At 41.9% G+C, this 15,206-nt stretch overlaps 1 protein-coding gene across 1 annotated transcript in view; it reads right to left on the minus strand.

Annotated features, from left to right (window-relative positions):
- TNFRSF21 (TNF receptor superfamily member 21) overlaps positions 1 to 15,206 on the minus strand; it is a 72,921-nt gene that overhangs the window by 40,966 nt on the left and 16,749 nt on the right. The window contains exons 2-3 of the mRNA XM_007972323.3: positions 9,317 to 9,968; positions 7,304 to 7,816 (exon numbers count right to left, since the gene is read on the minus strand). Coding sequence (XP_007970514.2) covers positions 7,304 to 7,816; positions 9,317 to 9,968 — 1,165 coding nt within the window. The remainder of the gene's footprint in view (positions 1 to 7,303; positions 7,817 to 9,316; positions 9,969 to 15,206) is intronic.

Genomic DNA, 15,206 nt, shown 5'->3' on the forward strand with positions numbered 1-15,206 from the left:
GAACCTCCAGCAAACTCCAACAGACCTGCAGCTGAGGGACCTGACTGTTAGAAGGAAAACTAACAAACAGAAATGAATACCAACAAAAAGGTCTTTACACCAAAACCCCGTCTGTAGGTCACCAACATCAAAGGCAAAAGGTAGATAAAACCACAAAGATGGGGAGAAATGAGAGCAGAAAAGCTGAAAATTATAAAAATCAGAGCACCTCTTCTCCTCCAAAGGAGGACCTTGTGACCTAATTTAAATAGAAATTTTCACTAACCTGCCTTCACACTCTCATAAACCTGGGGGAAAGCGCTTTCATGTTGCAGTGAGCACACAATCCTTCTGTGGCTTCAGGTTGGCATTGAGCGTGGTCTCTTCCCTCTGACTAGCAGCGCAGTGTTCTCCACCCTACAGCACATTGCAGGACCCCTCAGGCCAATGTTTTTCCTGATAGAAACCAGCAAGACAGTAGGCACACTCAGGTAAGGCACAAATAAATTGTCACACTGATCAAAATCTGGTGGCCCTTCTGTGATGGGTTCAAGTCTCCTGATTTTGCAAAGAAAGACGAGATGAAAAGAGAGGAAGTGCCTTGCCTGAGATCATCCAGCCTTTTAGTAGCAGAATAGATCTGAACCTCAGCTTTCCCAGACCCCCTCCTCTCTTCTCTATGGCTCCAGTTTGGCAAAGAGATGAATTGTAGCAGGTACATGGCAGGTACACCTGTGAGGTGGACCCATACATAAGATGGAGCTCTCCCGGTGAAAGCTGACATCTGTTAGGAGATGGAGGAAGCATAGAACAATTTTTAAGGGAAAATACAAGGACAGCTGCCACCTTTTCCTTGCTCCCACTCATAACTGATGGTTCTCCTTTGTTACTTAACCCTTCAGCAGACTTAGAAACAGTTACTGCTAGAGGAAAAACTGAGCTCGAACTGTTGAAATTCGAGAAAGTCTCCAAGAATCAGACTGTTTATCCAAGCTGTGCAAGCCAGCAGAAGGTGAAAAAGAAGCTGCTAAAAGATGACCAGTCTATGGTGTAGACCAGATGCTGGTACACGACAGCCTGCAGAACAAACCACCTGTTCTTGCAAATAAAGCTTTGCTGGAACACAGCCACACCCATCATTTACATGGTGTCTCTGGCCACTTCATACTTTCAAACAGAGTGGAGTAGTTGCAACCTGTAATCCTAAAAATCTCCTAGATTCTCTTAAAATACTTTGTAACTTGCTGACCTGTGGTATAGATAGCTTAGGGAAAATATTGTTTTGGACAGCATATATTTACATCCAAGTCTAAAGTCACTGAAGGTTAATCCATTTCCACACTAGTTAAACATAAGCACTCAAGCATTTACAAAGCTGCCTTGGCCTTTGAATTAGCAGGGTTCTCTCTCTTGGCATCACCCTGCTCTCCAGTGTTCATTGGCTGATGTGTTTCACTTTGAAATAAGCAAATCAGATAAGGGATGTCAGCAATCTTTTCCTAGTCAGTTTTTGTGTATTTTAAAGCAGTGCTGTTATGGAAGTCTTCTTTAGCTCTGAAAAATAATTCTTATCATCTATGGCAATTTAGTATAAAGAACCCACCTGAAGGTCTCTATGTTTAAATCCCTAACACCAACATCAGTATAAGTCAACAAGAAAAAAACCAATGCAATGTCTTTAAAACAATCCGGTCTTAAAAAGTATATGTAGATTAGTTAATTTATGGGTGCTGTACACCAGTGCTATCCAAGAGAACTTTATATGATGATGGCAGTGTTCTCTATCTGTCCTATCCAATATGGTAACCACAAGCTATGTGTGGCTACTGAGTACTTAAGATGTGGCTGGTGCAACTGAGGAGCTGAATTTTTAACTTTAGTTAATTTTAGTTTTAAATTAAATAGCTCATGACACTAGTGGTTACCATATGTGCCAGCTCAGCTCTGGACCACCCCTCCTCGAGCCCTATTCCAGGCATAGGGAAACACAGAGTAAGACCCAACGTCTTCTCTCTAAGAACTTAGAAGCTATGTGGGGAGACAAACCACATAGCCACAAAGAGTTAAACAGTGACAGATGGCGAGAGCTAAAGGAATGAAGAAATTGCATCTTAGAATCCAGTTCTACAGGATAAGACCTTTGCCCTTTTGCTGTAGTGGGTACAAAACAATCTGCTTGAGAACCAGTGCCTGCCCCGACTGATTTCATAATCCCTGTTGCAGCTGATTTAAAGGAGGTGCTGCCTATCTACAGCATGTGCCTCATGTAACTACGTGGAGAGGGATCACTGTCTCTAACAAATGCTTACTGCAGTGTCTCCTCAAGGTAGAGCACTGAAGAATGTGCTAATCAGAAACTGAGCAGGTTTAAACTAGGTATATCCGATTCCTTTGTCTCTCACCTTTTTTCCCTCACTTTTCTTCACAGTCCGAAGGAAAAAGGAAATACGATCCAAGCCAGAAACTGCCAATGTTTTGTTCCTTTTGTCACTTTGCAGAGCTTCTTTGTCCATAGGTACTTTCAGGGCAATTCCTACTCCTCACCTGCTTTTCAAACTTCCCCTCTAAATTTCCAGGCCAACTCGTTGCTGAGAACAAGACTTTCTACTTTTTGCAAATAGTTAAAGAGGGAGGAAGAATGGGGAGGGAAGGGAGGAAGGAGAGGAAGAAAGAAGGAAAAGGGAAATAGTAACGGCACAAATTAAAAACAGCAATGAGCGAACAGCAATTGGTTTCTGTTCTCAGCTACGCTGTTTTTCAGTTGGGACTGGAATACATTGTTGTAGCCTCCATAGCTATAAGGAAATGAACAAAGTGTTTTCAGCTCATTGGTGACTTTTCTCAGTGCCATGTATGGCCAATTGTATAGGGATTAAGTTCTACTATCTTTACTTTTGTTCTTTTGTGACAAAACAGATCAAATAAAAAATGTTTTCCATGTAACCTAGTGGTTAATGTGAATCCACATATATCCTTAATTTTTAATTAAATTGAACTTTTTGGACACTCCCCCGCCACTTACCCCATTATGTTGAGATTATACAACATAAAGAAATACATCTTTAAAAAATGATAAAAGCATGACAAATTGAGTATTAACAATATTCTTATCCTGCTGACACTTCAACTTCTTAACTATAATTTTGTATATAAACATTCTAAAGTACTTCCAATTCCTGTTGCTGAAGTAGATATACTACATGAAACCACAGTTCAGTCCCCAAACACATACCAACATCTACCAAACATAAAATTGCTCTGACTTCAGAAAGGAAGAAAGCGTACAAAATACCACAGCACCCTCATTCTTCCATCTCCTAGCCATGTGAGGCCTCATCTTATGTTTCCAATACTAGGACTCCATGAAAGTACGATTATAGCTTTCTGGAGTTCAACTTTAAAAACTGTAAGTCCATGGTAGATGAAGATGGATGAGTAGAGCTGAATAATAAAAGAGGTTTCTGTTCGCCAGAAAGACGGAAACCAATGGCCTAGCTTCAGAGTTCGGAGGATCTATATGGCATCCAGGAGCATGACTTGTTCTACTGAGGGTAGGCAGGGACAAGTGAGATTTTAGAAGACCTCTGATAAAAAACAACCCAAGGCTAAGCCATTTCCTTCCCACCTTATCCTCATGAACAATTCAGTGTGAAATAGACAAGGACCAGGAAAAGATCTTATTATACAGGATTATCTGCTGGCCAGAACTCAGTGCAATCAGACCAACAAAGCCCTGTTTCTAGAAGCCACTCTGAGCACCTGGAATGGCTTTACTAAACAGAACCTCTCTTTGTAATAGGATTTTACCCGGTTGCATGTTTGAGACTAGCAATTTGGAAAGAAAGGACTTTCCTTAGAAAAACACCTTAAATATAAATATCCCAATGCAAAAATCTGAGGAACAGCCTAAACTATTGGAAGAGATAGTTATGCCTCAATGAAACTACTGTAATTTAGTTTGAAAAGCACATTGCTGAGGTACTGCTTTCACAGAAGAGTAGGATCGGGCTTTGTTTGATTTGGCACTTCCATTATTTTTACAAAGTAGGGTATTGTTTTAAGGACACACGCATAGTAGTTTATAAGGTTACCATGGTCATAAGAACGTCTAAGATCATTATATTAAATTGCTTTCTGCTGCTGGGCCAGTTTTTACTCTACCACTTGCTGTGTTCTCAAGAATTTGAAAAACCAGACTGCCAAAGAGAGTTTTAAAATGTAGCTGATCATAATCTAATCTATAAAAGCAACTACTAAAGGAATGGAGTTGCTTTTGTAATAAAGTGAATAATGAGAGGACAGTTCCAGATATTTAATTATCTACCAGGATGTTCACATTGTTTTCTACTAATTGGGTAAATCTGCATCAGAACAAATATCCTGACTAGCCACTCACAGGGCAGTTTAATGCAATTCTGATCCTAGACTGGATCCTACGCTACAGAAAAAAAAATATATTATCTACCAAGGGCCTTATTGCATCAACTTACAATATTGGCAAATGAAAGGCAAATGATTGTAACCCTGCTAAATTTATTAAGGTTGAAAACTGTAGTATGTGTTCTGCAGAGAATAGTCTTATTGTCGGGAAATATATGCTAAAGTATCAGGGGATAAAAGGCCACAAAATAATTAAGAAAAATTATTTTTTCCATGTATATATGTGTATATATGCACATAATTATGTATTATATATTACATGTTATATAATATATAATAAGCTATTCTATAATACATATTTTATAATATAAAATCTATGTGTGATTTTTTTTTTTTTTTTTTGAGATGAAGTCTCACTCTGTGGCCCAGCTGGAGTGCATGGCATGATCTTGGCTCACTGCAACCTCTGCCTCCAAGGTTTAAGTAATTCTCCTGCCCCAGCCTCCTGAAGAGCTGGGACTATAGGCGTGTGCCACCACACCTGGCTAATCATTGTATTTTTAGTAGATACGGAGTTTCGGCATGCTGGCCAGGCTAGTCACAAACTCCTGACCTCAGGTGATCTGCGTACCTCAGCCTCTCAAAGTGCTGGGATTACAGGCATAAGCCACCGCACCTGGCCCTATAGCTGTATTTTTTATGTAGACAGCAAACAATAAAGCAAAAGAGCAACATGTTAATAATAGGTAAACGTTGGCACGGGTATATAGGTATTCTTTGTACTGTTGTTGCAACTTTTCAAAAGTTTGGAAATACGTACAAATAAAAAGATTTTTTTTTTAATTAAAAAGAAGGGGGCAATTGAAGCTTTCCCCAGACAGGCTTCCAGTAAATAGTTGTCTTATTCAAGTTTATGCAGGATTAGACTGCTAAGACCCAACTAGGACGTTTGCCTCTGTCCGACTTTCACTTGACTTTTGACCATTTACATCATAGGTGTCCAATCTTTTGGCTTCCCTGAGCCACACTGGAAGAAGAATTGTCTTGAGCCACATAAAATGCACCAACAATAACTGATAAGCTTTAAAAAAAAATGCTGGGGGAGGTGGCTCATGACTGTAATCCCAGCACTTTGGGAGGCCGAGGCAGGCGGATCACCTGAGGTTGGGAGTTCGAGACCAGCCTGATCAACACGGAGAAACCCCATCTCTACTAAAAATACAAAATTAGCTGGGCATGGTAGCAGATGCCTGTCATCCTAGCTACTCGGGAGGCTGAGACAGAAGAATTGCTTGAACCTGGGAGGCGGAGGTTGCAGTGAGCCGAGATCGTGCCATTGCACTCCAGCCTGGGCAACAAGAGCTAAATTCTGTCAAAAAACAAAACAAACAAACAAAAAAACCCTCATAATGTTTTCAGAAAGTTTATGAATTTGTGTCGGGGTGCATTCAAAGCTAAAGCTTATAGCTGTCCTGGGTCAGGGGTTGGACAAACTTGATTTATACAAATCAACAAGGGGAAGCAAAATGAGTTGCAAGACTTTAACTTTTCCTAAATTTTTCATTATAGAAGTAGCATGTACTTAGTACAGACAACTTGGGGAAAGTACAGAAAACTAATAAAGAAAAAAGAAACCCACACATAAATCCCACCACACTGGGGAAAAAAAAATGTCACTTTGGCATATTTCCATTCAGTCTTATTCTCAAGTTTTATGAGAGTTGAGATTATATTCTATAAAGTATGTGGTTTGGTGTTTGTTTTTTTCCTTTAGCCTAGTATAAACACTTTCCTGGCTAAAATAAAAAACTTCATAAAATCTTGAATGTCAACATAATATTCCATTCTATGAATACACCATAATTTACTTAGTTATTTCCCTAAAACTGTCCTTCTGTTGTTTTCAATTTCTGTGAGACACGATGTTGGTTTAAAAGTTTAAGATCTTTGTGCTTATAACTTTGTTTCAATATTTCTGATTATACCTTTATGATAGAGTCACAAGAATGGAATTGTCATGCCAAATGGTATCAATATTTGTAAGACTACAAAAAGCCAAACTGCTTTTCAGAAAAGTAGATACACCCCTTTCTCTTTGAGGGGAGAGGACACACCTGAATGGGGTTATCAAAACTGGGCTGAAGTTTCATTTAGGATTTAAAGAAAGGGAAGTTACTGCACAGTCTAAAAACTGCAGTCTTCAGATCAAACTGAGCTCTGGGACAAGTTCTGTGAGCTATTTTTTTGCCCTCAAAAGAGGAAAGGCCAAAATATTCCAGCCCGTATGCAACACACGCTGACTACCAGGAAAGTAATACTGAGCTTCAGATGATGACTGACCTATTATGCTTCTGGGGTCTACAATCCAAAAGACCATCCTACCCTCCTGACAGACATGGGACCCTAAAAAGTTAAGTGGGGAAAAGATATATGTGAGGAAATTGTTAGAAATCTAAAAGCAAGGTTCTGATTGAAGAAGGCAAACTTATGACAAGTTGGGTTTTGTCCCCTTTACTTGCTTCACAGCCTAATCGTATAGAAAAAGCAAGTGCTCCAACAGTCAGGAGTCTCGTCCCATCTGTCCTCAAAAACAACTAGCCTCTTGTTTGGACCAATGTTGCCAAACCTCTCTGAACTCAAATCCCTCATTTGTTAAATGACAAGGTCAAACAAAGTCCCTAGGGGTCACTCAGGTCTCTGATTCTGCAACATTCTTCTGTTTTAAAGGTACCAGGGGAAAAGGAGGAAGAGAGATTATTCTCTCTGAATGTATTACTTCTAATAAGACAGTCAATCTCTTTTTCTATAACATGAGTAGATCAAGTAGCGTTTGGTCTACAAAAAAGATTCCACAAACTATGCATTCCCATTCCTTCAGAAAACAGGGACCAGGGAAAAAGCAGCAGAGAGATCTGTGAGCGAGGAGAAAAGAGAGAAGGCTCACCATGGCCATTGCAGTAGTAGATCCATTTCTCCCGGTTCTGGGTTGGAGTCATGGATTTCTTCAGCCCTGCCTTTTCCACAATGGCACTGGGATCCTGCCGGGGCCCCTTTTTCAGAGTCCTCGAGCTTTTCCGGATACTGCACACCACAATCACCACAAGCACCAGCAGCAGGAAAAGCACAATCATCCAGGGCAAATGCTCATTGATGTCAAAATGCTTGTGTAGGTTCTGTCTAGGATGTCCCCTCTTGGGGCCCTTGATGGGCGTGCTGGACTTCTCGCCCCCAGTGGCCTCCATGGACGGCAGCAGCTTCAGGATATGTCTGTGGTGGGGGCCTTGCTGGTGGTTGACTACCTGAAGGTTTGGGAGGGTCTTGTTCACGTCTTCCTTCCCCCTTGCTGAGCTTGTGTTGTCAGGGACTTCCTGGATTGTGTTGTCAGTCCCTTCCTGGATGCTACTCAGTACCTTTGGTCTAACAGAGGCAGAAGAGTTGGATTCTGTTGAGTTCATGCCTAGAAAAAAGAGTAAGGAGGGGGGAAGAGCTTTTCCATATTTGGGGATCTATACATTCCCTCCTTTCCCAGATCATCTCCAAGCTAGGGCAGATAATCAAAGATGAGATGACCTTTGGGGCTTAAGAATAAATTATGTTGCACATTTTCATAAAGACCCTATGTGGAAGGCAAAATGGAACTGAACCACTAAACTCACTTTCTTACACCAAAACCAAGGGCATCCTTAAGGATCCAACAGCTGAGCTTCACAGCAGCTTCTCCTGTACTTCATATACTGAGCAGGCACATACATGTGCAGAGATCTAATCAATTCTTATTTTCAGTTTTCAGAGAACCAGTTCAAATTTATTTCTTTTGTCCATCCTCCTCCTCCCACCTTTTGACTATTTCATGATGCAGTGGTAAAACTGAGAATACGAGTAAGATAAAGAAAAGAAATCAAATGCAAATTTGACTAGTGAAAGACTTGGTGGGACAGGTCAGTGATTAAGAGCATCTGTTATCAAGAGATTAAACAAGATTTGGGCTGGCAGCTTAGCGAACTTCTCTCAGAGAAGTCTCCACAAGTAATCTTCATTAAGAAGTATGAGAGATGGGAATTCTGAGTCCCAAGAGACAGGACTTGGCCTAAGAAAAGCTGGAGTGGCCATCTGAGCTCTTGGAGGTGGTTTCTTCATTTCAATTGGCAGTTGTAAGATGGCTCTCTCCACAGGGTTATCATGAAGGCTAAATGTAATCATGCATGAGAGGATACTAGGAGGAATAACTCAAGTGGGTCATCATCTCATGAAAATTACATTCAATCAAAAAGGATTTGAAAATAAAGCATAAATTTTATATTCTGCTGGAGGTTCTGATGGAAAACTTGAATAATTGATACAAGGAATAAAGTTAAAATCATTGGGAAAAAATAAAGTTATTATTTTACAGACATGAGTGCTAGTTACCTTCAATCTGATACAAATTTGCCTATTTCCTGATGCTTCTAACTTTCCTACCCATTCTTTGCCCCACCTGGATTCAAAATTCATCCCTCGCTTCCAGATGTAATGGTATTTTCTCCCTTTCCCCCTCTTTCTCTGCTCCTGCCTGTGTCTGCCTGGGACTGACTCCATGTTGGAAAACTTTTAATCTGGAAGGAACCTGAAACATCTAAATCATTCATTTGTTTGACAAGTTTGAAACCGAGGCCTGAAGAGGTTAAGTGACTTACATAAGGTCACACACTGTCCTTGTTTCTCCTGGTTCATATTTTATAGCTTGATGTGACCTAGTTTTTAGATATTTGATCTCCCCTAATAGAAAAATTCTGAGTCTACATGTTTCTACTAAGTCCAAAGAAGCCAGATTTAATTAGCCACCATTTGAAGGCCTCTTCTCCAAGGGGTGACTTTGGAATAACAAAGTGGAGAAAACATCTTTGGTACGAGCCCACTCTTGGTACGGCCACTGGGCTCAAAGCCTTCCTCAAATAAATAATTCATGAGGTTAAGTTACCTTTGGGAACATAAGTGGAGGAAGGGACTTCATGGGAATCCATGTGCTCTGGGCGTGAAAAGATGGCTGTGCCAGGGGAAGGTGAGGTGGAGCTGGAGAAGGACGGAAGTGTGCCACAGACATTGTCTGCCTCCTTGGTCCCCGGCTTGATCACCACCAGGTTCTGACTCAGACAGTCTGTGTATGCTTTGCATTTCATCACACTAGAAGGCACATCTGAGAAGGTACCCCGAGCACACTGCTTACACCGCACATCCTCAGTCTCTGTCCCTTTCTTCCGCACACCCCAACCCACAGGACACACCGTATGGGGGGCACAGGTTGCGTTAGACTGGAACATGCCAGGTGGGCAAGTGCATTCTCGGTCAGTCAAGGCAGCACAAGGTAATTTCTCAATCATTGGCCATGGGCATGGCTGACTACAGTCATGGCATTTCTCTATGCCATTCTCATGCCTGGTAAAGGTCCCCACAGGGCAACTGCTGCAGACGCGCAGGCTTGTGTTGGTACAATGCTCAGAGACATAGGTTCCTGCTGGACACTTGTCACAGGTTAGCACCTGGCCGGTGGCACGGTCAACATGGCGGTATGTGCCAATGAGATTTGAGGCCTTCTGTTCTGGCTGAGCTGTGGTGGTGCTAAGGAATCCAAGCTGAAAGAAACAGAAGGGAAGGGAAAGGAACAAAAACCAAGATGTTACACAGGAGCAGGGGAGAAAAAGGGTCAACAATTCCAGCACCACCATCATCATTCCTGTTAAAGATCCGACCAGGACTGCATCCTCTTGACAGCGTGCTGCAACACAGTAGAACTACAGAAACGAAGACCTGGATCCCATCCTACAGCTTGATCTACTGGCTGTGACGCTTTGGTTTCATTGCCTGACCTTTGCCTCAGCTTCCTTTTTTTCCATTTGTAAAATGAAACTGACAATGCATCTCAAATTGATTATAAAAATCAGTTGAGAATATGGATGTGAAAACACTTTGTAGCTGAGATTTAAAATGTTATATACGGCTGGGTGCAGTGGCTCACACCTGTAATCTCAGCATTTTGGAAGGCCAAGGCACGCGGATCACCTGAGGTCATGAGTTCGAGACCAGCCTGGCTGACATGGTGAAACCTCGTCTCTACTAAAAATACGAAATTAACCAGGTGTGGTGGCACATGCCTGTAATCTCAACTACTCAGGAGGCTGAGGCATGGGAATCGCTTGAACCTGGGAGGCGGAGGTTGCAATGAGCCGAGATCGCGCCATTGCACTCCAGCCTGGGTGACAAGAGACTCTGTCTCAAAATAAAAAAAAAAAAGTTATATACTAGACAAAATCCAAATGCAATAGGAAAATAACTTGCTAAATAGTTCTCTTCCTTTCCCCAACCCCAATGTTAAGCTGCCATGTCATGGTGGGAGGATAGGGCAGCTAAGAACCAGGAAGGCATGCATGCATTCAAGCTGCCACTTCCACAGCACCAGATTGCCTGCTTGGCGTTCCCTGACAGTCACGGCATGATTTTTTCAGACAGTTTGCATATGTGAAGCTAAACTTTTATTTATTTGTCAAAACAGAGGCGGGCCTTTGGCAGCTTTGTAATGTGCTTTAAACAACAGAGTTGATGCTTTTAGATTCACATTCACACCCTGTTTGTTCAGCCTTCGAAGACCATAGCTACGAAAGCATGGGCCTGCAGCCACCCAGGAGAGGAAGCACAAAGCTAGACCCAGCAAGAGGGAGTCAACAGGCGCTTAGGGGAAAGGAAATTGTATTTGTGGGACTAAATCCTGAGGTCCTTCTGAGAAGACAGTGGGGGAGAATAAGAATATTAAGAGAAAGTTTTTCTGCATTAATCAATATTGAGAAGTTCCAACAGTTTTCACTATCCTTTATGAAATGCAGAAAGTTTATGTGTCAGGCCAATAATAGGCAGTGTCAGGCTGCCTCAAACTACCAGCTACCCAGCAGGACAAATTGCCTCTCAATTGGCTGCTATAGCAGTGACTAAGAGAATAAATCAAAAATTTTTTTCATAGTGATCAGTTTCTGTCTTTTTAGCACCTTGACCCTTAATTCAAGGTTCAATTCTCTCCCACCCCAAAATTTAACTATTTGAATCAAAAGTATTTCCCTGAAGTCCCTTCCCCTATCCCAGAGCTGCCCATCTAGTTAAATGACAATATTGAAAACTAATTTTCAGCTTATGACGGTATATTCATTTTTTCTGTCGAGACCCTCCCCCCGGCCAAAAAAAAAAAAAAAAAAAAAGGACAGTTGTTGATTCTCTTGTGAAGAAGCTTAACCTCATCTTAGAGCCTGGAAAAAATCTCCTGCTTGATGATAAAATCTGTGATGTCTTCCCTTTTCCCTTCTGACTTTACCTTTTGTTTTCTTGTTCCTTCTGTTTGCAAAATAAGCCCCAGCCACCTTTTTCCCAGCACAGTAGATGCACTGGATAAAAGGAACCATCCTGCGGAGCCCAAGTTACATTTGTCAAGAATACCAGCCGGGCACAGTGGCTCACGCCTGTAATCCCAGCACTTTGGGAGGCCAAGGTGGGCAGATCATTTGAGGACAGGAGTTCGAGACCAGCCTGATCAACATGGTGAAACCCTGTCTCTACTAAAAATGCAAAAATTAGCCAGATGTGGTGGCGCATTCCTATAATCCCAGCTACTCAGGAGGCTGAGGAGGGATAATTGCTTGAGCCTGGGAGGCAGAGGTTGCAGTGAGCCGAGACTCCGCCACATTACTCCACCCTGGGCGACAGACTCAGACTCTATCTCAAAAAAAAAAAAAAGAAGAAGAAGAAGAAGAAAAGAATACCAACGACGGGATTAGACCCTATCTCCCCACTAAAGACCCAACCCAAGAGGTTGCAAAAGTGGCTCTGCTCTGTACTTCCTCGCGTGTCTACATGCAAAAGCAGTTTTAGATAGCTGCGGTGTTCTGAAAGTTTGAAAGCTGTATTAGTAACCCAAATGGCAGCTTATTACTCTTCAATTAATGAAAGAAGAGAACTGAACCCAAGATCTGGGCAGGGAGTGGTGGTCCACGATGAATATCACTCTGCTGTGCTGTGCGATCTCAGTCAGCCTCCCTACCTGTGTGGGAGGATGGGCGGTCAGACACACCCACACACTCACCAGGGTGGCTCTGCAGAAGGAGCACAGGAGGTCATGAATAGCAAGCATGTGTGGATTTGGGTATGGAGTTGGGGTAGGCTTCCTACAGCTTTCTATATTTCCCTCCAGATATGCACTTCTAAATCTAAAGTAAGGAAACCTGATTACTGAGTTACCAAAGAGGTTTTCCCAGCTATACATAAAACCCACCTCCAAACGCCACAGCCTCCACACTCTTTCTCAGACTTTAAGTGGATTTTAGAGCTCTTTGTTCATTTGGAATAATAGATCAAGTTTCTAATTAAAGCAAAACTTGTCCCTGTTTAAACTGTATCATACGGGGTAACCCACTTTAGACAATGTGTCTCTAAAAAAGAACCTTTAAATTACCTCACACAATAAGAGACAATTCCAGTTCCCACAAGCAGAGCCCACAAACAATGATCCTTCTGCAGTCGTGTGCGGGCTGAACACTAGAAATAAGATATGGCAAAAACTAGACACTATGAATTCATTGGACAAATGCTTACTGAAGATCTAATAGGTGTGTGCAAGACACCATGCCATGGGCTGAGGATAGAACCTTGAGAACTCTATTCTAGCCCTTATGAAGTTCACATTCTAGGCTGGGATGAATAGTAAAAGAATATACTCAATTCTCAACTCCTGACCTCAAGAAAAATTACTCGATTAGGATTGAGATCACTGCTGAGAGAGAGAAATATAGAATCCTATGACAGGGAATTTAACAGGTGCTTCCTAGCTCAGGGAAGTTAGAGAAGCATTTTGATATAGCTCGTAAGGATGGAGAGGCAGAAATTAACTCCAGGTAAGAAGCAGTGAAACGGGGTTAGACAGAAGGAACACCAGAGCAAAAGTGTGAAGCAGAAGGAAGCTCAGTACAGGAACTAAAAAGCTTGTGGCTCTATCTCAAGATGCAACAGAGGGGCCACAGTTACATCTGAAGAGCCTCCACGTGCTGATCTTAATTCAAAATGGAATGAGAAGTCATTAAATGTTTACATGATAGGTGGGGGGAGGAGGCATATAATTGCACCTGGAATAAAAAAGCTATCTGCCTCAGAGCAGAGGGTGAAAGGGGTATATGGGAGAGTAGACAAGAAAACTCAGTTAGAGGGTGAAAACCAACATGGAAGGTGGTGGTGACTCGGACTAGGGTGGTGGATGTAGAAATGGAGAGAAGGTGACAGATCTGAGGGCTCAGGTTAGCTGAAGTTGGTGAACGATTACTTATGGAAGGGGAAAGAGGAAGAAATCAGTGGTTTTCAAATAGGACTTAAGAGAGCACTGGACAGAACACAGCTCTCAGGATGCCCCTTAGACCAGGGAGCGGGGGAGGTAAGCTCCAAGCCCCCCATCTCTGCCTAAACCAAGCATCTCTACTTTACCAATTTGCTAATGCGGCTTTCCAAGTAAGAATTCATTTGCAGGGGGTTTATTCCTAAAACAAGTCGAAAATCACTGAACTAGAGGGACCTTGAAGGCCTCTTCCAATTCTGAAGTAAACAGTTAACCCAATCTGTGCTGCAAAGCTGGAGGGACCGCTCCATGGGCTCTTTTGCCTGAGTGAAACCCTGCTGAGAGGAAGACTAGGCAATATCCCTTTCTCTTTATAGAGACTCAGATGGCACCTGAGAAAAGCCATTTTCCTAAGGCCTTTTAGTCAACTCATGATCTAAAACTGGGGCTTTTCCCACTAGCCTCGTGGCAACCCTCTGATTTCTAAGAAAATTAAAACACTGTAGAAATTATTCCCAATGATGATCTGGGAGTGAAGCAATGGGAAATGGGGATGAGGTGGACCCCATTCAAAAGTGGCATTTAAGAATGTTTTCCATATAATACGACAACAAGTTGAGATGCCACCCAAAGCTAATGCTAGGAAAACACCTGAATTAGGGGATGCAGTCATTGAAAAGTACAAGAGAGTGGGAGCCAAAAGATCTGAGGCTGAGTCCTACCTGGTCAAGATCCTTAATTCCTTCATTTGTACAGAGTTGGATAAACTAGATCGGAGGCTCACCAAAGCCTCGGGTCTCCAAGGCAGCATCAAAATTACCTGGAAAGCTTTTTTAAAAAAAATCACATCCCAGCCCCATCATCTGAGATCACTGTGGGTCTGCAATGGGGCCAGGAATTTATTTGGTTTTAGCTTTGGTTCATTTTCTTTTTAAGCTTTCCAAGTGATTCTGATGCCCATCCAAGTTATGGACACCCTGAACTAAGGGCTCTAATCTCTGGTTCTGAGACACATTTTGGAGACAGCCCAATCGCACTCTCCGTACCACTCTCTCAGCCTCTTAACCAATCTGGCACTTTTAATTGTTTTAATATTGCCCTGTATTAATTAATATTTTTATGATGAAAATAAACATTCATGTAATAATTCTAATAATTAGGAACTAAAAAGTAAAACATTTAAGTCTCTGCTCAAAGGCACTCATTTCCAGAGAGACTCACTGTTAATTTTGGTGCACATCTGTCCAGACCCTTTTCTGAGCATTTATACATAATACATATGTACATGCATGCATACCTTAAATTGGCTGTTCCCATTGATTTTTGTTTTGTTTTGTTTTGTCTTACACATCCAAGGGGACTGTGGATACATAGTGTTCTGTGATTTACTTTTGTTCATCTTCTAACACTGCATCACTAAAATTTGCAAGTTGCACTAGGTTGTATTCACCTCTAACCCTCTAAGTGTTTACAATTATTTCTGTCAAGTTCCACCTTCCCTGTAAAGCCT

The sequence above is a fragment of the Chlorocebus sabaeus genome, chromosome 17, assembly GCF_047675955.1.
Source record: "Chlorocebus sabaeus isolate Y175 chromosome 17, mChlSab1.0.hap1, whole genome shotgun sequence".
Lineage (NCBI taxonomy): Eukaryota > Metazoa > Chordata > Mammalia > Primates > Cercopithecidae > Chlorocebus > Chlorocebus sabaeus.